The sequence below is a fragment of the Amphiura filiformis genome, unplaced genomic scaffold (assembly GCF_039555335.1).
Source record: "Amphiura filiformis unplaced genomic scaffold, Afil_fr2py scaffold_25, whole genome shotgun sequence".
In the NCBI taxonomy this organism is placed as follows: domain Eukaryota; kingdom Metazoa; phylum Echinodermata; class Ophiuroidea; order Amphilepidida; family Amphiuridae; genus Amphiura; species Amphiura filiformis.
The window spans coordinates 429,233-452,045 of NW_027305489.1; the positions used below are offsets into that span (position 1 = coordinate 429,233).

General features: G+C 36.8%; 2 protein-coding genes across 3 annotated transcripts in view; both read right to left on the reverse strand.

Annotated features, from left to right (window-relative positions):
• The window catches only part of LOC140143668 (glutamine--fructose-6-phosphate aminotransferase [isomerizing] 1-like), a 56,907-nt gene extending 50,862 nt beyond the window's left edge, over positions 1 to 6,045 (reverse strand). For both annotated transcript variants that reach the window (XM_072165486.1, XM_072165485.1), the window contains exon 1: positions 5,899 to 6,045. In XM_072165486.1, coding sequence (XP_072021587.1) covers positions 5,899 to 5,905 — 7 coding nt within the window. In that variant the 5' untranslated portion in view covers positions 5,906 to 6,045. The remainder of the gene's footprint in view (positions 1 to 5,898) is intronic.
• A 2,783-nt stretch (positions 6,046 to 8,828) lies between these two features.
• LOC140143699 (S-phase kinase-associated protein 1) lies at positions 8,829 to 22,811 on the reverse strand. The gene is made up of 5 exons (XM_072165514.1): positions 22,687 to 22,811; positions 17,777 to 17,873; positions 16,820 to 17,034; positions 15,716 to 15,856; positions 8,829 to 14,309 (listed from the first exon to the last, which is right to left on the reverse strand). Exons 2-5 carry the CDS (start codon positions 17,871 to 17,873, stop codon positions 14,274 to 14,276), a joined length of 489 nt encoding a protein of 162 aa, XP_072021615.1. The 5' UTR covers positions 22,687 to 22,811; the 3' UTR covers positions 8,829 to 14,273.
• Between the last annotated feature and the right edge of the window lie 2 nt (positions 22,812 to 22,813).

A 22,813-nucleotide genomic window follows, 5' to 3' on the forward strand; every position in this document is an offset into this window, starting at 1 on the left:
AAAAGATGACCAAACATTCTTTAACTCAGAAAGCAATTTTTTTTAAAACTTACAGAGCAAATAACCATGAACATTGCAAGTTTTGTGAGGGAATTTAGAGTCTATAACATGGAAGTAAAAGTTTTATCAATTGTTGACTGTTCAATTTAACTGTTTAAATTTAAGCCCTAGAATAAAATATCCAAACAGGATCAAGCAAGGCGTATGTTAGGCTGGGATGTTTGTATGTAATGTGTGTGGTACATTGTATGCTGGTACATACACTGAATAGTGTTATTTGTACATAGATGGGTTATTTGGGGGGTTATTTGTACATATATTGAGTTATTTGATCATTACACCACTTGTTGAGGAATTGTTATCAAAAAAAAATTGACATTTAGATGAACAATACCATTTTATATATGGCGGACAAACTGTAGCACGAGTTACCGTAGTACGAGTTACCATGTTTTTGCCAGTCAATGTAAAACTATGAGGGGCACAACTTTTTAAGGTATACCAAAACAAACCTTATCATAGCAATTACTTATCATATAATCAATAAGGCTTTAGTGTTTTTTGTTTTAGCACACCATCAAAATAAAAATGAGTGATTTTTAAGCATGTCCTCTGCCTGTAGCACGAGTTACCGATTTTTACAGCTGTCCCATACATACAAAAGTTGATATCCTGAATTAGCAATACTATGAGGATCTAGCCTTGAATGTTGGGTATTAAAATACAAAAAATACAGATTCCAATCAAATCAATTTAAAAGCTGGAGCACAAAGTATGCAAAAGGACACCCAAAAGTGTAGCACGAGTTACCGTGGAATTGCCCATATGTATATCAACTTGATTACAAATATTTGGACGAAAAAATTATTAAAAAAACGATAGCAACGCACTCGGTAAGGCGATCGGCTTCGCCTAGGGTGGCAAACGCAGAGGGGCGCAAAAAGAAAAAAAACGGGAATGGAGAAAGAAGGGAGAAAAAATGATGGCGGATAAAAAGAAAAAATGGGAGGAAAAATAAAAAGGGGGCGAAAAGAGATAGAGAAAACAGGGCGGAAAAGGAAAACCTGAGAAAAAGAAAAGAAACGGGACAGAGAAAAGGAAAGAAGACACAGGGCGGAGAAAAAGAAAGAAGAAACAGGACGGAGAAAAAGAAAGAAGAAACGGGCGAAGAAAAGGAAGATGAAAATGGTCGGTGAAAAAAACAGAAGGAAAAAAGAAAAAACAGAAGCACAAATAGAAGAGAGGACAAAAGAAACAGAAAACAGTAACACTAAGTGTCGACGAAGAACAATAAGTGGAATAAAAATACAGAAAAGAAGGAAAACCCATCTAGGCGTAGATCGGGGATAAATTCCCCAATATTTTGCCAGGGGGATGGTCCATACAATCACAGAATATTAATCAATAGTAGGCCTATACATAACATACAGCTAGCTGTAGCTATAGCCAAAATATTAAATTCTTGATCATGAGAGCCAACTTGGGTACGCACAGTTATTTGCGCAGAGTGTACTACGCAAATACCGGCGCTTACGGCGCAAACACAGCTTTTGAGAATTGACCAATCACACAGTCTAGTCGTTGCTAGGCAAGGTCAAGATTCGGTCATGCAGGTCGCGCGATCGTGTTATTCTATGAAAAGTACGCTGACGCAGAAGGTACATCCTCTCATGATCGAGAAATTGTTATTTTGGCTATAAGCGCCGCCGCGACATCAGTGTAATAAAAATGGTGAATATTTTGCATCGCATATCGCGCATTTTATGTTATATGTGATACGTTTGTACTACATGTATTGTAGAATTGATTCGCAAGTATTCAAAAGTGTGCCGCATTTTGCGATGCGACACCAGGAAACTTGAATGCTGATTGTACATTATACAGCATGACTGAGAATTGACAATATATCCCGGGGGTGCCAGTTGAACCGTCAATGAAGTCTTCACCGACCAAAATTTCGCGGTAAAAGGGTATCTTTTTAAGCATAGGCCAGGTCCCGCGCGGGACGCGAAAAGGGTTTCAATTTTGGTGTTTTCTGGAAAAAAGGGTACCTTTTTACAATAGATATGTCGGCGTTTTGGGTTCATGAAAATCAAAGTCCAGCATTTGACGTCAGCCGCTGTTTTCGTTCCTGATTGTAAACAACTTCTTACTTCCGGGTCTGTAAGTGTAATATATTAGTCTTGTGCCCGGTCTTGTACCATGATTAAAACTCGGTGATGTTTGTGCATGCTGCCGAGCGGGCTGCGTAGAGGCGGGCGTAGAGACTACGAATTTTGTACAAGGTACAGATACTGTGTAATCGGAATGGATTACGACATACGCTTGACTGCTGAACCAGATATGACAGGAACCATGCCTTTTGGAAATCGTGAAGTGACATTTGCCATCGCTGTTTGTCACCCGCGCAAAACCGAAGTTAAACGGGGAAAAAAAGGGCTTTAAATGACCAAGATGGATTATACATCATGCAAAAGTATTGTGAATTTAATATGGTTCATGTATTTATTGCCAAGAATAGGAAATAAAACTTTTCCACTACAAATAACCTGTTGGTGTATGATCTTCCCAGGATGTACTTGTACTAATTGGATACCAATGAAATGATTGCAGCTTGTTTGTTGTGTATGACCACAATTTTGTGTTAAGGATGATATTCCAGGCTATTTCATATTATAACAGAAATTGTATGTAAAGGGATTGGAAATACACTAGGTAAATATTGCTTTCTAGTATTCTACCTTCGTCAGTGAAAAGGGTCATTGGGACATGTAAGGTCAGTGATATGGGTACCTTTGTTTGCACCATGGCTGTGGTCAGTGATTTGGGTATCCTTTTTTCATAGCAGGTCAGTGGTAAGGGTTACCTTTCAGCCCTTGGGCATGTCAGTGTTTTGGGTGAAAAATAAAAGTGTCTGGTCAGTGATGACAACATGCAATGGTATATGAGTGGCACCCCCGGGCAATATATGTCACTGCACTGCAGTAACTTGAGTAGGCTAAAACAGTAGCATTTTATTAGTGCCGTACTATTACGCTGACTTTCGTATTCGGCGAGGAGGACGATTTCGACCTCTTGGTTTGTTTACAAACAGAGAGGTAGACAAAAGACCGTTCGCTTGTCCAAACACTCAAGTATCAGAACAGAAGGATGGTCCACAATAGCGCGATTCACGTAACATGAATAGGGATTAAAAAGCTGTCAGTTGATCGAAAAATCTATCTTTTATGCACGACGACACGAGAGTTATGTGTGCATAAGATAGAACTTACGGCTATTTGAAAACGCGTCTGCATAGCGTTGATACTTTTTATAACGCAAGTAAAAAACATTCTTCCGAATGTCACTTTTGGCTACAATTTTCCTGGACTAACATAATGTATCTTTGGATTCAAGGTTGCTTACTTTTAGAGAAAAAATACATCTTTGAAGTACATTCTGGAGATGTTTTAGGTCACAGCAGTGCGATGCTCCGAGCAATGATCATGGCCGATTTACTGTCACCGATGTACACGCTAGAGACAACCTTTTTCAATTGGGTACATCCGGGTCATAATCAGTCACAGTCACTGATCAGTGGTCACAGTACATGCGCAGTGTAGACGGCTGGTGGAATAAGCACGTGCGGAGTTCAGGATTGGCAAAGCAGCGACTTAGTAGCCCAAAAGGATGACTTTTGAAGATTTTCCACACTACAGTTTCCTGTCCAATAGACACCAATTGATGGTTAAGAAAGTAATTGAGCAACTTTTCAAATCTGGCATAGGCAATTTATGGTATTTTGCTATCCCATAGATACCAATGTATGAATTTTAAAAACAATCGATCGACTTTTAATTTATTTGACTCGCGATTTGGGCTAACATTTTTGGCAACACTGCTGGAGGTCAGTGGGTGCATATACAGTATATCCAGGCTGGACACATCACACTACCGTGTGATGTGTCCAGTTCGTCGCCGAACTTGCATATAACATGGAGAGCTTAGCATAACGGCCTGCCTATTTACGCTTCCTGAAAACACTCTTGCACATAACATACAAAACCACAAATTCACTAACTTCAACTTGCACTACCGACACCATGAAAAATATTTTAATTATTACCGATCCTTCAGAATACTTGCAAATATTGGCAGTTTCATAAAATCCTGCTGCTGAAAATCGTAAATTCCACAATCTTCTGTCAGATCCAGGTCAGTAATCACAGGTGGGCTTAATCTACCAGCGTGACAAGACCAGAGATAATAAAAGGATGAGAGGCCACGCCGTACAAATAGCTAGCCTGATTGGCAAGCGCCGTCAGCTGGCCAGATCTTCTACGGTCGTGTATGATGAGTAGAGACCATAGAGCCCTATATAGGGCTCTGTGGAAGAAACGGTTCGTAATTTTGAAGCCATGGATAATATATTCATTTATACGAGAACCATATTTTTGTACCAATCACAGAACAGAATTTCACTTACTCACAGCTGTCAATCATTCTTGTGAAACGTAAGCTCCGCCTAGTATCAAGGTCTTCTTCTGCGCATTGGTTGTGCGCATTAACTAGCCTCCAGCACAAATCCTGTGCACACGATCAGGTTGGATGGGCGGTTTACGCCTGGTTTACACAACAGGAACTGCGATGCATCCTAAACTGGATCGTTTCCGTGTATTCGCATTGCATGGTGGGTAATCGCCTGCCAATTTGCGTAGCTCAACGTTCACAACAGTTTAAAATTAACACAGGTAAATCCATATAAAAATTAACATGGACACAAAATTGACATAGCTTATGTAATTCAAATAATAAAATAATAAAATGTAATATTATCATGATAGATGCACGCTTTATTAAAACTTGAAAAGATTATTAAGTCCAATAATTTGTTTGTGTTAGTTTGCACGAGTCACAAAATGGCGACCCATCACGCATTTTCTGCATGTGCCGACATTAGTAACTCATAGTGACTGTCCTCAAACTAGCGCCAGTGTGTCTCAGGCCTGATAACTAACCCCAGGTAATTTTATGCAGAAAGTTTTCTTGCGAACAGCTGCAGGTGACAATTAAACAATGAACACGGCTTGTTTATGTACATGCGTGGGGAGGCTTGTACATCAGCTGACGTGTTTTGGACATGTTCGGGCGTAAAAAAGTGTCGTTTTTCTTCATGAAAAATACCAGCGATGACCAGTTTTTTGTGGGCTATTGGATTTACAGGTATGTCGGTTCGTCATAGGGTAGAAATGATAGCTGTACAATTTGTATAACATACAGTTTAACATAGGCCTAAACATTTATGGGCACAAATCGACCTTCCGTATTATGCACAAGTATGTGGAAGTGGCAGGCATACATATACAGCAGAAACACGGCGTTGATCGAAGCCGCTCGGAGAAACTAATATTGACGTTTTTAAATAAGTACATGTATGAAAATTTAAGAAAATATTATAGTACAGTGTGTCGGTAATATGTCACGAACTATTTCATGATATTTTGGAGACAACAACTAACTTGAGGAAGAAGTTTTATTCATATGCATGAAATTGTACTCCGTATGGCAACTGCGCATGTATCACACGCATACATGTAAACAAGTACGTTACATACAATAACATCCTTGCAAGTTCTAACTTTCGTATCACAAGCTATCGGTTGTTCATACGAAAGTTAGAACATTTCGAACAAGCTGTCAGTGACGTAGAACCATGTGCTTCTATTGTCCAATTTGCCATCAAGATTTCATATGGAAACAGTTCAGACCCAGAACAGGGTACAGGATCATGTCAGAAATTAATATTTTGTTCTGGGTCTGATTATTCGGACTAGCATTTTATATGATCATCAATCATCATGACTACATGAGTATAAAGCTTACTGTCGTTATATGACATGTGTCCTGTAAACTACTTACCACACATTATTGCTATTCTTCTGCTCGTTTCCTTTTCAAACAAGTCGTATTAATTTAAAAGGCAGGACTGAAGAAATGCACAGCACAGGCCTGAAAATGCAGAAATTATGTGTCAACTTGGCTTCCAAATGCAGTGATCGATGAATGATTGTTTACTCCAGGGTGTTCCTATAAGCTGTTCAATATTTTTCTATAAACATAATCTCATCACCTCAAAGCCCTTAAAAGTATACATAAATACTTTGGGTTTTTTTTCTCCAATTACAATTTTGTTGGAAAAAGAATCTCTGTGAAGCAACATATATAACGTCTTATTATTCATCAAATTAATACATTTAGACTTTTTCTTGTTTAGAAACACACCCTTTGGCAATCCACAGCCACGTCTCTAAAATGTTGTAGACTTGTATCAAGGCTTTTATTTATTTTATTTTTTTGCATGCCAAAAGCTCCAACCAAAGAACTATAAGTGGGGAAATAGTTGGAAAGGGAGGGGACCCAGATAAATAAGGGCCATATTGATATTTTATGATTCATGGGATTAATTGGACAGGATTAAAAACAAAAACGTTATTATAAAAAAAAATGTGTATTCTGGGGTGGTGAATTCTCAACCTGTGCCAAATCGCTTGCCCTCCACCCTTTGGCCGTGCCAAAAAATCTTTGCCCCCAACCTTTTGACGTGCCAAAAAATCTTTGATATAAAAGTATGGATTTTGGGGAACCCGAATGGCCTTGAATTGTCTTATAGGGCCTAAAGTGAGCGCAGTGAGCCAGAAATTTTGCATCATTAATTTACACCTTTTATGGCATAATATTGAAATGGTACGGTACCTAAAATATCAGGGAAAAAATCGCTCCCTCTCCCCTTCGACCTGCCAAAAATTGCTTGACCCACCCCCTTTCGACCTGTCAAAAAATGCTTGCCCCCCCTATGGCCCTTTGGGCCTGCCAAAAAATGTTGCTCCCCCTATAATTCACCACCCTGGGGTACACTAATTATTGCACCACCCCTAACCAAGGGGATCGAGGGCAATCAATTTTTGGCACATGGGTGCCTTGAAACTAAAACACTCCAAAAAAGGCTTAGGAAACGGAGGTGCTTACAACTTTCCTGCTCCAATATAGGCCTAATCTAGACTATTCAGTTTGGAAATCAGGATCCTACAAATGTGCAAGGGGGAGGGGCAAAGATTGGCAGGCCGAGGGGGGGCAAGTGATTTTTGGCAGGGCAAGAGGGGGTTGCAAGCATTTTTTGGCACAAAGTTTGGAAATGTTACCCTCCCCTGGTGGGGCTCATATATTGCACAGCTCCTAGAAGCAAGTTTCTCCCGGTCCCAGGCACTATTCTATAAGCTTCTATAATAGTGCTGGCATGGCATCCAAATGATTGCATTGGGTCCGGGCATTGGGCCTATTTTTTCTGAACACTGGTCCGTCACTCAAAGACCCTTTTACATTTGCTCTAATACTGTAATCAGAAAAAGGCCCTTTCCAATCATGCAGGGCAGTCTGCATTTTGTACCCAATACTGTAAAAACTTGCACCTACAACTACTTTGTATCTTATCTCTTATTGCCCCGCCTCCAGCTTATAAGGCCAATCAAAGTTTATCAAGTAGTTGTTCCTAAATTCTTACCTAAATTCTAACCCCTACTGTAGGCCTCCCCAAGAGCTTCTGTAATAGGCACATGATGCATGCACTGCACTCGTCAATCTTTTCTTTGCTTTCTTTGTCAATCATTTTGTCTTCATCACCACCACCCGGCTGGTGTTGTGAAAGATGTCATTTCTATTTTCTAAGTGGAATCGAGTGACAGACCAAGTCGCCCTATTCATATGGGGAAATTGGTCTAATCTGATGGTCAAGTCATTTCATTTTGATTAAGTCATGACCCATACAAGCCAAGTATGCAAGTTTGCTTAGGGACCGTTCACAAACACTTGTTAGAGGGGCCCGATACCTGTAAAGGGGGGCCCAAAAAAATTTTCGCGATGGAATTTTTTTGCATCAGGCCCCCCTAACAAGTGTTTGTGAACGGTCCATTATTACCCCTGGAAGGGGAACTTAATAACACAAAGAACACTGAAAAATTGACCCTTGATTTTGATGGCTTCAACTCAAAGACCTCAAAATTGGTCATTCCTCAGAGTCTCACATTTTTCCCCCAAGGCGATTTGCAACCACAAAACTTGATTTTGAATAATTTGTTTTCAATTTAATTTTGACTGTTCACAACTCCATATGAAACTCCCCTGCAATATTGCATCACAACATTGCATCATGAGCATGCAGGATTAAAGTCTGGAAACAAGTCTAACGATACACTGTATGTCATTGTATGTGGGCGTACTTCACAACATTGTGTCGGCTGCTGCTGAATCTTGCTGCTGCTATCAAAAGCTTTTGCACTGGCACAAATAGTATATGAATGATTATTTTAAGAAAATGAAGTTATGCTCTCAAGTCCTTTCTCACTTTCTTTTCATTCTCCTTTTTGTCATGAACTTAAGTTATTAAAAAAATTCTCCCTCTTCTTATTAATCAATGGTGACAAAAAGCCCTCAATTTATTTTTAGGTATTTATAGCCTGAGGGGTCACATTCAATTGTTTAATATTTCAGTTCTCTCATTAAAGAAAGCTCTTATACTTGCTGATAAAGAATTCCAAACATCTCGCATAGCCAGTGGGGAGCAACATGGGATGAAAATACACCCCCCTACAAACATACACACTAAAAGGCTGGCTACATGACTAATTTTGAATGCACCGTCACCATACTGCCCCTATTGATTAAATTACTTATGAAGCCTGGTAAATTAATAAAAAGGTAAGCTAAAGAACCAATAAGATTGCAGAAACTTAAGTTAAAGAATTTTTGATACTCATTTGACACCAAAATCAAATACAACAGAATATAATTCCATAAACATTTGTTTTCCTAGTTCAACTTTTAATAGCTGTGAAACAACCACACACACAATACACAAAGATTTTTGTGGTATAATACAACCCGTCTAATAACAATTGTCTACATTGCTGTCACCATGGTAACTGGACATCTACTATGCTGTAACCATGGTAACTGGACATAAAGTTGCAAAAATAATAACAGTATTGCAAGAGTAAGGCCGTATACAGACTTTTTATTAGACGTATAATATTTGATGAGACATATCTACGTTATTTAATCTATTGCATTCTATTTCCAGTAATGTTTAAGTTCTAACGAATGTTTGATGACGTAAAATCAATATTATATTTCTACCAGATATTATACATAACATATTATCGATTTTACATCATTAAACAATCATTAAAACTAAAACATTACTGGAAATAGAATGGGACTAGATTAAATAACGTAGTATTATACGTTTAATACCCGGAGTCTGCATACAGCCTTATGCTATTGATAACTACATGTTGTATATTCCATGGTATGTTACAAACTGTGAATGAGTTCACTTGACACCTCTTTAAAATTTCATCATTATCTAGATGGCAGCACAAACCTATTTATCACAGGTCTGATTCAAGATCCTGATGATTCCAAGTTTTTCTTTACAAACAGATACTATAAATATTTCACTACAAACCAGTTTCACAAAAATGTTGATACATTTCTGCTTGACCTTCATCCTAAGACCTGGGTCAAACAAGTGTTTTTCCCTAAGTGATGACAGTGTGCCCACTCTCATCAATCATAATTGTGTCATGATTTGGAAGTTATGTCACAATGATGAAAAAATACTTAAAAAAACATTAAGGTAGCTACTTATAGTGCTCAGACCAATCATTGATGTTCCAGCTTTGTGAAATTAGTTCAAATGTCTTAAAACTTGGTAAGTCGTGCATTTTTTCATGAATCACCAGTATATTCTTCAACTTCATCTTGCCATGTAAAATTTTTTAAATCTCTCCATCAAAAAAGTGGTTTAGTGCTTTATGTTAACCACTTGTAAGTAATCTCAAAGTTTATTTATTCCCCACTTTAAATGAAACTGCCACTGGCCTGTAAATACAAAATACTAATCTACACAATTTTTTTATAATACATGTACACCAGTGCATTCAAAATCTACAATTAAAGTTCATTTTGTTCTGCACTTTCCATAAAACTGTGACAATGCAAACTAAAATATAAAAAGTCGTAACCTTCGTCATACACTGCCAAAATTGTTGATCATGAACTAAAATATTATAATATTCTGATAACATACCTTAGTTTTTTCTTTACAGAATAAATCAACAACTATATCATACTTGGTCCATATTTTAAGATATAATTGCAATAACGCAAAATGACCAAATTTGTTAATTTTGTAAAAGGTTTTATTTTTGCAAACCATGTTGAATTCACTCAAAATTGGACATAGAAGCTAAAATGGGCCGATTGTTACTACACATTATTTTACAGATTTGATGCTATTTTGGCACCTGCTCCGCACAACCTCCACACATACACCCCTGGGGCTTGTTTCACTCAACTTTTAACCCATCATAGCGTAAGAAATTCATCGTAAAGCTACGATAACTCTTAACTCATTGCATCTTTATGACAAGTTCCTTTTACAACTACCCATTATGATGAGAACCAATAATATTGTAAATCTCCTCTGCGAATTGGATGTTATGATACATCGGAACTTACGACAGATTTGAGATTTATGACACATCATAAAGTTTAGTGAAATGCACCCCTAGTTTAGCAAGTCATGGATGTGCTCTGACAAGTTGCTAAAACAACATAGCAAGTTTAGGTTGTTGTTTACACATTTATATGCTCCCCAATAACCTGGGTGACTTAAATCATCATCTCCTTAAAGGATCTGGTGATCAAAAGATACGTTTTCAGAACATTAATGTTTGTTTTTGCTCATCCATTCATGTTACCATATTTACACCACAAATCAATTTGATTTTATATACTCTCATTTCTTTACAAAGACAAAATACCACACTTCATTGTTTTCAATGTATATTACAGTAGGCTGGGTCTAAAATCTGAAATTCCTGGGGGAGGGGTGTAAACCCCTGGGGCAATTCAGTCCCCTAAAAGTGGACGATTGTGTATAAGATGCTTGTACCTGAATGTAGATTCTGACAAAATGTTTAGATCAAAGTCTGATATTTGGGGTGAATTAGGGAATCCATGCTTGTAAAGTGATTTTCACAAAATAGATGTACAGGCAGCATATTGATTGAAAACTGTTAATATTTTGAATATGCTTGCAACCTTGCCGGGATCAGATTTGATTCTCGCAAAACTTGACAGAACTGAACCCCAGAAGTTACATCCCCTCTGACCCAAATAGACAGCAATATTACAAGAGCACATGACACAATAAGGAAGTGTTAATACCACAGATGGTGAACTACAAAATGCAGCAAAACAGATCAAGTATCTACAAGGCTGATGAGTATTTACACCTGTTGTAATTTAAACAAATGTGTTTCCCTATGGCTATAGCCTTGGCAACCGCTTATTATACCAAAGATGCACAAATGTTGTTGATTGTGGGTTGTCCATGTAATCAGCAACACATAACAGCATCCTTGGCCAATCTATGCTGCTAATAGTTAAGTTACAACATATGAGGAACATACAGGTGAATTATTCAGGGAGCAGACCAGTAACCAAATTATCTTCAATGAGATGTATTCCGATTATACTAGTTTTCTTTATGGCAGTTGAGTTTCAAAAGCTGATAGGTAAAAACACCAGCCTCTACATTATATTTGTATTACTTTCTCACCTTTGGTACCAAGCTAACAGCTCTCTGCTAATTAAGATTGTTGTTTGAATACCTGTAATTGAACTAAGCTTATTTTGAAAAACAAAATATGAAAGAGTTGGAGAACCTTTAATTTTAAGGTGTCTCAATAATATCTACGCCCAACAATCTCTTATTTGCAGTGTGATTAAAGATGCTCACAACTCCTTTGTGTTCATACTAGTTTAGAAGGAGTACCCAGGACCAAAAATGGTCTTAGATGTTAAACTCACTGCAGCCCGGTGCATCTTGTAGCAAACCAGCAAAATTCATTGAAGGGGAAGTGATGTTTACTTGACTTGATGTTGATAAGCTTTACAACTATTTCACCTGTTTAAGTTATACATTAAACCCATAGCTGCCTGACCCAAGTTGTTTGTTTGAAGCAAAGATGGATGTTAGCTGCCTCACAGCCCAGCAGGCACAGGTCAATAACATTGAAATTGAATTTCAACGATGACACATCAATCTGTACCCGTTGGGAGGACATGGACCAGTTTTAAAACTAAATACAACCAACAGTTTGCATTGCATGGAAATAGCTCCAGTAGTGTATCTAGTATCTAAACTTTTTGTGCATTCTACAAAAAAAAAATGTTTCTCCCATTTAAAAAAAAAGTTTCCCCATTTTTTTTCAAACTTGCAACACATGACATAAAGATACAAAATGTAGCTTATCATTCTACTGGCAATCATAAATATACAGAATGAGATTATTTTTATTGTTTTAGGGACATGTGTGTGTATATGCAACGTATCAAACTAGCACAGATATTACATGTAAATGTTAAACTTCAGAGCACACAACTTTGTGACCTGCCCACTTATTTGATAAATCACATAACTAAATACTGGGGATTTTGCAGCAGAGATCTTACACTGTCAGGAAAAGACAATCGATATGACTTTCCCATGTCAAAATCATGAAATGATATGCCTTTTATCATCAAAGTTCATGTGCACTTTATTGGCAGCATACAATTTTGTAAGATCACATTTTTAGTGCCTCTGTTCTTCCTCTTTCATTTTAAACTGGATAGATTTTCTAGTCCTGAAAATCGATACATGAGATTTCTGTAACCTGTTCCAGTTGTCCATGAAAACCTAATATTCTAGATAGTCTAATTAAATAAGCAATTAACTCTTATATTAAAGTTTTGGTTAAGCAAGTGGCAAAATCTATTTGAAAACAACTTTTCATTTCAGATGTACATTCGCACATGAATGATGCAGCTTAGACTTAAAATTGACTGCATATCCAGAGCTGCTCATGATGCATCTACATGTAGAATTGTTGGTGTAATTTAGAGTTACACTACATCAGCTTTTCTAGCAGTTGACAACTAGATGATTAATTACGACTATTTGGGAGTAAAAATTTGAGTAAAATCAGGTAACTTCCATGCTCAAGTTGATTTTGACGGACTGAGGAATTAATCTAACTGCCGGCAAATGCGGCAATGCAACCAACAACACAAGACAAGGCAAAAACCAACAGGTCTACCTAGGGATAAACTTGCACATAAAAAACAGTTAATTTAGTTTTAAATCAATTCACCAGCCTTGTGAATGTGATCCATCAAGTCACCAGGTCACATAAATTGTTGTAAACTAGAGAAAACATTTTTACCAAACAATGTACACATTTCAAATTTTGTATAATTATGAAACACATCAGTCAAAATATGATTACATCAGTGAATGCAGCCATCGAGCAATTCCAGTTGAAATCCATACACCCCCTGTGACAGTCATGACCTTAATCTTCCATACAGGGAGTGCAAATTTCAAATAGGGTTGCCTGCAAGAGGGATTCCATTTGAAATCTACACCCCTTGTGTGGAAGATTAAAGCAATGTCTTTCATAAAGGGTGTATGGATTTCAAATGGAATAGCCCAGTTTGCTTTATTCAAAATGGTGTGATGTCAAGGATGTTGTGCATGAGCAGAGCTAAAATTTACCCAGAGGCAGATAACTTCACTAGCCTTATACATGCAGCTCACGCTATTTTGTTCTTGGTCAGTCTGGTTCAAAACAGCTTATGGTGTTCAGTATACTTACACCAATCATAATCTCTAGGTATATGTTGATGCCTGCATTCATTCAGTCCAGTGTTCCCTCTGAGAATTCTGTTAATCCTAATTCTTTGGGTCCAAAATTTAATGGTCATATTTGACTGAAAACCTCATTCTTCTTCCCAATTCTGGAAAGTCCCGTGCCAATTGCCTGCCATACGGCCTTAAAAGGAACATTGGGTCAGGCCTCACTTGTATAATAACACAAAATGTTGACAAAATGGCATGATGGTAACAATTAGCCTTCATAAAAACAGGAGAACAACACTATACAAAAAGCTTCAGGAATGTGACTCAGTGACTATAACCTTCGCCTCTATCTCTGGGCTCAAGCAACACACAACATCCTGGGCACCACTAACTGGCTTGTCTATGATTGCATGTTTACACAATAATAATATTAATATTTCAATCCAGGGTAATAAGCAATAACAAACACATATTTTTTCCATAAACTTGAGACAAGCCAATGAAACAACAATGATGGTCATAAAGCTGAAGACAACAAACGTAAAAATATCTACTTCTCTTCGCACCAGCTGTTTTCCTTCCGTACCTGAAATCAGAAACAAAAACATCAACAAAGTGTTATTTAATATGTATGCCTAGAGCTTCAAACCTGTAATTTGTAAAATAGGCTACAGACTAATTGTAGCAAGTATCTTATTCAACATAATTAGAGATCCAGTCATTTAAGGGGGTACTACACCCCTGTGGTAAATTTGTTAGTATTTTTGCATTTTTCTCAAAAACTAATAACACACTGGTAACAAAAGGTATGTATATTATTGGGGCAAGGAATCCAATTACTACACTGAAATTTTCAGTGACACAAGACAAGCGGTTCAGTATATATGATAGGAAATGAGGTACATCCTAGCGGCACCTTATTTCTAATCATAAATAACGAACCGCTTGTCTTGGGTCACTGAAATTCCAGTGTAGTACTTGGATTCCTTGCCCCTATAATATGCGTAACTTTGTTACCACTGTGTTATTAGTTTTGAGAAAAATGCAAAAATAGACACAAATTTATCGAGGGGTGTAAATACCCCTAAGCATGTTTTTCAAAGTTTGTGATGAAATGTTGGCAGCAATTGTGCTATTTTCCTTGTGTGAAATCACACTACAAAATTTGAATATGCATTGGTCTGTGCAATTTGAATTTTCTGTGCAATTCACTATACTATACGGTGTTACTATTACATTTTGCTGTTTGTTTATTCAAAGAAAATCAAATGACAGCTAGCTGTTGATTCTAGGTATTATAAACCTAAGGGTAAATTGCTCTTAGTCTAAATATGTATATCTTGTAGAAGCTTATAAATCTTTTTCTATGGTTCTTGAATTTAAGATGATAAAAATCAATGCATTTCAAATGAATTTGTTTGATTGACGTTGTCAAAGCTCTGCACATAATGCACAAACTTAGCCATGCAATTCTAAGCGATATATCACTTTCTGCACATTTTACCCCTCAAAATTTACCATTTTTCTACAATTTCCTTTGATCTGGTATTTTTCCCATGCATTTGTCATTTATTTCCGGCAATTTGGTATTTTTGTCCATGCAAATTATTGACCCTGGTTATGACCCACAGTATGGGAATGTTTCAACCTGTGCTTAGGTGAAAGAATGAGAGCATTTGGCTTGTGATCACAACAAGGTTGGGGGTTTGAACCCTGTCAGGTAGGGCTGCATGACATAGGCTTTTTTAGAAGTCGACTAATCACCACCCAAATAGTCGTATTGACGACTTTCAAAGGTCAAAATTTGCTTGAAGTTCAAGCTTACTTTTTTGTTCAGAATACAGAATATACACTCACTCTTTATTTTAAAAGCCGAGAAGGCCGAGGTCAGTTCGGGCGTCAGGCCCTGGCTGCAGTGCATTCACTGCATTGGTGCTTCTTTTCTGTAGGTGCTATATAATGCTTACATTTATTCATAATTAGTTTACCCACCTGTTCTTCCTCTGCAGGACTGAAGTCATTTTTGATATTGAATGTTTTCCTGATCTCCTCTGGTGTTTTGCCTTTAATCATGTTAGCTACTGTCTTACATGTGGCGTCCAGTAAACCTTTTATGTCTAAGTAGTTTGCAGCCTGTCAATATAGTAGGAAAAAAAGACAAAATTATGTTAATATTGGGTGATGCAAGTCATGCAACTGACCTCATTTTCAACTTTAAATTATCCCCATCAAAATAAATTTTCAACATCAGAAAGGTCATTTTGCTCATTACCTCAGGAAAGTATTTGGCCTGAGTTGCTTTGTTTATACTTTGATCAGCTCGTAATTGGGGGGCCTTAATATCAAAATATTTTATTTTAAGAATTGTCTTTTGACATCTCGCCAGAAGTATCACAAATTATTAATTCAAGGATAATACATTGTCTACTTTCTTTAACACACAAAATATAGACCAGACAGGTCAACTATTAGCACTCTTAACTTGGGTCTACATTTCGGCGTAGTGGTAAAAGCCTAACATTTCCGGCCTATTACAAGCTGATCAAACTATAGATGGTAGGAAGACAAGCATTGGTTGCAGGGTACTAGGGTAGTTTACCACCTCAAGTGCAAATACTTTTTCATATAGACTACTGAAATGTACATTATTTCTCTTCTAATATATCCAAAACTGCCCGAGAAACTTAATACTACACTTGGAACAAGAATGTTTGGAAGATGGGCTTCCATGTTCAGTGTAAAACATCATGTGATAACATAGGCACATCCACATGCTTACGCGTCGAAAATGTGTCAGCACATCCCCATTAAATCTCCTTCCCAACAAGTTGATTTAGACAAAGTTACAATCCTTGACCAGGATGCAAGATACTTTGAAAGTGGTCTGAAGGAGGCAATTTACATCAGAGTCATGATCAATCAACCAACACTGAGCCATGATGGGAACCAATACAAAGTGTACAGCCCAAATTTGGGGTCAAGTCACTGATACCTAGACATGGGTTGCCAGTCTCCTCATGAAAGTCAAAGTTGTGCCAGAAAATTTGAGGTAGGTCTAAATTTGTATTGAGATCTTTAGGTTAAAAAAATGCTTACCAAGATAAGTTCAAAGAGTGTCCCTTGGTCCACTTTAAGGAATTCTATATCGTAGCCACAAAGGTCGTCCGTCCTCTTCTCCCTGTTCTCATCATCTTCTGGCGGTGGTGGATCATCTTTGTGGTATGTGCACCATTGGATTACTTTCTTTAAGATGGCTGAATTTACATTGGGTAAAGGGATTGCATCATCATCATCTTCATCCATACCTAAATCTGTAAATCAATTGTGTCATCCAATTAAGGTTAATGTTATGTTATCCAAAAAGATCAAACTTTGAGGGTCCGGAATGGCAAAAAGATTTCAATTAATTAAACATTTTATTAAATTTTATGGTACATGTACAAAATACACTTCACATTAAATGTGTTTACATGTATAGTGGGAGATGATGTGCAGTACTTTGGCATATGAATTCTGTGCAGTCAATGGTCTGGAAACTCCTCACTTTAAACACCAGCCATGTCAGGAACATATACTGCACATAGTCCCAGGTGGCTTGTGTGCAGGGGTAGCGCTAGAACTAAACACCCCAGTGTCCGCAAGGACCCCCAAACATGCAGAAAATTAAAAAGTAGGGGGTGCGGAGTAGAGTTTGGTGAGTCCGAGTTGCACAAATGCATCATATATCTGCAATAGCGCTAGATTGAAAAACTGGGGGTCTGTAGGGACCCCTGAACTTGCAGAAAATTTAAAAACAGGGGGTCCGAACTCTATTTTGGTGGGTCCGGGACCCCAAAAAGCAACTTAGCGCTACCCCTGCAGTTGTGTGCCTTCTTCTTCTTCCTTATAAGTGCCTCCCTCATATGTATGAGTATTGTCGCACTTCATTGCTTAGTGACAAAGGATCACGATCACAAGCCAGCTGGGAATGAGACTAGTATTTGTAAAAACGATGTTCTCAAAACTCAGCTTATACAGTATATTTACTACAGTAAACTAAAAAAATTTACTAACCTTCTAACATAGTTTTGATTGTTACTGATTGTTTTGCTATCTCCACATCCACCTCAAATATCTCGCCATCAGAACTCTGTAATTTGATGTTCGGCATCTAAAAAAATAAAATCATCACCAATTTGATAAATGATTGTATTGGTATGGTACACAATGTTCTTCAAAATTAAACCATAACTTAATCAAAATACAATTTCCTAATGATGTTTTCAATATAACATTGTAAATGTTTTTTAATACCGCCTGAAGTTTAACCTATTCCTAGTATAAGACCCGACACTTGTGCTGACAGCCAATTTGGTCACTTCTCACTCACTATTCAAAATGTGACATGCACACCAATTACAGTCCCCCGCACTTAAAAACATGTAAAATCATGAAAGCCGCATAAATCTGAAAGCTCCTCTGAGCCCCCCGCAGGAAAAGATCCTGGACACGCCAGTGCCTTTGGTTACCTTTGGATGAATTTGTAAAAATCTCTGTGTCTTAAAATCTCCAGTACAAACATCGAAAATACATGTAGCACATTTTTCAGTCCCGGTGATGGTGGATATTCTTCCGCATCGCTGTTTAGCCACTTAGCTATTGAATAGGTATGCCAGGCAAACCTTAATTAACACATTTGCTGGTCAACCAAATTCGCCTAAAATACAATACATATTTTGTAACATAGAAATTTAAAAGAACATGCTGGTCAAGGAAACCTACATAAATATGTTTTCTATAGACCACTTGACATGCCACGTCATTGCCCGGCAGTATGCGCACGCATTATGGTACTTTCCATCAATTGTTCTTTGCCCTGCAGTGTGCGTGCGCATCATAGTCTGCTCAGGGGAGGTGTATTTTAAATCTCCTACCACATTTCATATAGTACCAGAAAGCCATTGAACAGTGAAGCGGTTCGTTCGGGCATATCGACAGACCAATCCCTCGTCTTCGTTGATAAACAATGATGTCAAGTCGTCTATAATACTTCACTTGACTCAAATATATGATTTTTTTATGGTGATAAGACAATCGCACATGGAATTTTAGAGGGATTTTGATAGCAGTTCCATTAAAAAAAGCTGCTATCATCATGAGACTAAGATCTAGAAACACCACCGAAATGCTCTTTTGAAGAATTTGCTTGCATTGCAGAATCTTTTTGATGAAAGTCAATCTTTGACAAGATGTAACTTTGCTACGGAAAGTGCTATGACAAAAGGTTTTCAGTTTTGGCTTTTTTACTCAAGGGCTTTAATTTGATATATAAAATGATGCAGTTTGATGGCAAATTTGAATTCACCTGGCATACCTATATTGAACGCCACAAAAAACATGAATATTTAGCCATTGTCAACATGGGGTCATCGGTTTGAATATTTTCCTTATATAAAAAACTAACACCTCCGCTATATGGTATTTCATGATATAACATTAATGGGAAGAAAAGTGCAAATGCTTTTCGTGTTTCGAATCGGACGAGTGACAAGCTCTAATGACGTCATGATGTAAACAACGTAATCGTCATTAATAATTAATTAGGTAAATAATAATTAATTAGGTATAAAACCCAAATATGGAGGTATCCAAAAGTATGCTAATGGCCCATTTCACGGTTAGGCGCCACTTTTTGATTTTCAACATATCTGGCCTGGTGTGTAAAAAATAATGGGGTTACAGAATTTACTGTTGGTGATTTTTCATTGCCTCTGTATGGCCTACCTCCATTAGCTTAATCGGCCTTTCTAGTTTTATCTTTCAGGGCGCACAGGGGTCAGAAGTGGTCAAAAAACCACATTTCACTAGCCAACTGGAAACAGACATTTATTTTCCAATGCTGCCACTTTTAACTATGTTGAGCCTACCAGCTGCTTTTGTTGTTTTTATGTAGTGAACAAGTTGCACTATACAGCCATACATGAACAAATTGTCAGTTAAACTGGCATGAGAACCATTTAAATTTCTGAATTCGGATGTGACATTTTCCGTTCACATCTATGTACCTTATTCAATGTGGAATAGATCGACTAATACTTTACATGAATGGCAAACTAGTGTGTTTTAGTAAAGTTCAGAGTCTTGTTACTATTTGTTGAACAAATTACACTTGTTGCTCTTAATATGTAGATACAGCGATATTTTGAATTTTTGCCAACAAATTCGGTTCACAATTTTGTCACATCCGATTAATTTTCCAAATAGTATAATTTATTAACAAAATGTGGCAGAATTTTTTCTCCTTTTTTTTAAAAATCTCCTGCTATGAGCTATCTAATGACACCATTTAATGAAAACTCCTTCATCAACTTAGCTTGCAGATGTCATTTCAAAGTTTCCGTTCACATGTGTCACGTCCATGGTACCTGTCACATCCAAAATAGTTTCTTCAAAGAACTAAGACAGGAATGGGACTAGGATGCCAGTTTGAAGTTATTTCATTACAGGTTTGTGGGGATCAAAAGGCACAACAAATCTTTAATTCAGTATGCCTTCTTTAATTGTGACAGGAGATTCAAAAAGCTTCAATTTCCGATCACATGTCACATCCTCAAAATTAGTAGTTTTTAGGCCAAAATACTTAAACAACATGATATTTGACTTTCTAAAATAGGTTTATTATTTTGTACATGTCATATATGATTATTTCAAAGCTTTGTCTTTGTCTTTAGAGGACAGTTTTGTATACAATTTACAGAAGCGGATGTGACATTTTCAATTGTGAACGGAACATTTCAGTAAATTATAAACATTTTGCTTGTCAAAAATATAAAGGGTCAGGACACATATACATTTTAGCATTGCTCAATTCAATAGAATCTCACAAAATATATGTGTTAGAAGTGCCCAAAGCTTATATTTTTGACAAGCAAACTGTTTATCATAATGAAACATTCCGTTCACAATTGAAAATGTCACATCCACTTAGAACTATAAATTGTAAACAATGTTTTAAAATGAACACTAACACAGGTTGATATGTTTCAATATATCCCATTTAATTCACTGAGTGTGTGAAAACTCTTTGAATCATTATTTTCTGAAACATACTCTGCTTTACAGTGTGTGGTTTCCGTTCACATTGACATCAGTCACATCCAAAATTGCACAAACAGAAGAATCTTGAATTTGACCTGTGTTTTCAAACTGGCTGATATTATTTGTGAACATTACCCATATTATGACCTTCAAAGCTGTGCAATATCAGAGTCATTCATTGATTATTAAAATTGTTGAGTAAACCTTTTCATGTCAATTTCCCTTTTTTACCACAAAAATTACATTAAAGTGGCCATAAATTTGTCATTACACAACCAAATTTGCCCAAATTTGGTCAGAAGGGAGCCTATGACATACTCGTTTATTTTAAATATCTATGATATATGTATTGGACAGTCAAAGTATAAATATACACTACTCAATATTGATCAAATTTGTTAAAAAATTACATAACATGAGATAATAAATCATAATTTTCTTCAAGAAGTAGCGAGATTTAAGCTGGGAAATGATATTTTTATGAAAATCTGGTCTTATTTGGAAAAGAAAACCCCTATTAAATTAAATTTAATCCATTTTGAAAATTTCGAGTTTTTTTCACTAAAACAAGTGGCGCCTAACCGTGAAATGGGCCTAATTCGAACTTCGACGAATCAGAATACGATCTTGGTATCCAATTCTATGCAAATGAGTTGAAGGAGGTTACGTGAACACATATACTTTAGGTATCCCAGGCTAGACATGATCACATTTTGAACATGTGAGGGCGGGCTTCATTAAGCTTACTTGTGCACCAAGATCCTGTCTTAACTGTGTAATCCAATAGGAAAATGAAGAAAATTTGGATTTTGACCCTCAAAACTCCAATGTAGCATGATTTTTAAAAAATCTGCATTTGAATAATATTTGATACCAAAGTATCAAGTAATGAAAGCCACATTTCATGAAACATTTGCGAAAGTTTTGTAAAATGGCCCTTCATGCTCAAAAATTTAGCCATAAAATACATACACACATGTTATGACATAGGAAGCCATTGATAATGCTGGGACACACTTTTTGGCCCATTTTGGGACATTCAGGCGAGCATACTTTTTCTCATAACATTGCCAATTATAGGTTTACATACATGATTGACCCCTCCTTTTTTAAGTTAAATGATTCTCTTTTTAATGAAAGCAATTTTGGATGAATTTATTAAATTTCAAAATTTTATGAACATGCCTACCCAGGCAAACCTTAGTTAACACATTTGCTCGTCAGCGAAATTCGCGGAGACCGGGGCCGAAACACAATGCATATTTACATAGAAATTTGAATTTTTTTCGAGAATAGGTCGGTGAAGGAAACCTACATAAATATGTTTTCTATACTTCACTTGACCCAAATGATTTTTTATGGTGATAATCAAGTCGCATTATGGAATTTTACTTAGAGGATTTTGATAGCAGTTCCATTAAAAAAGCTGCTATCGCCATGAGACTAAGATCTAGAAACACCTCTAAATGCCATTTTGGGGAATTTTGCTAGCAGAATCTTTTTGATGAAAGTCAATCTTTGTTGACAAGATGTAACTTTTTGTTACGGAAAGTCACTGAAGTGCTATGTCATGTATGTCTGACAAAAATGTTTTCAGTTTTGGCTTTCTTTACTCAAGGGCTTTAATTTGATATGTAAAATGCAGTTTGATGGCAAATTTGAATTCACCTAGCATACCTATATACTTATTCTCATCTAGCTTTACTAAAAGATCTTTGATACAAGTAGACATGTTCAGTGTGTGTTTCCATGTTTCTGTTTGATCGTGTGTTCAACTTCAATTCATGAATTTGGGAAGTTTTGCGATCAATTTTACAATACCTAGCAAAGTTCATTCACAATCCCAATCTTTTAGCTTTAACATAAATCTTATCTAAAACGATTACCTTTCTTATCCAATTAAATTATCGTCTGGAAGTGACAAAACACGAATGAATTTTGACAGGAAAAGCCGGAAAATGACGACAAAACAACTCTGTCACCATGAATTTCGCAGTGCATTGTGGGTGAAGG

Coding starts and splice junctions, on each gene's coding strand:
- LOC140143699 (XM_072165514.1), bottom strand. CDS start 17,873: ATGCCGAACATCAAATTACAGAGTTCTGATGGCGAGATATTTGAGGTG. Junction 15,857..16,819: donor CACTCTTTGAACTTATCTTG/GTAAGCATTTTT, acceptor CTATATTGACAG/GCTGCAAACTACTTAGACAT. Junction 14,310..15,715: donor GTCCTGCAGAGGAAGAACAG/GTGGGTAAACTA, acceptor TTCTGATTTCAG/GTACGGAAGGAAAACAGCTG.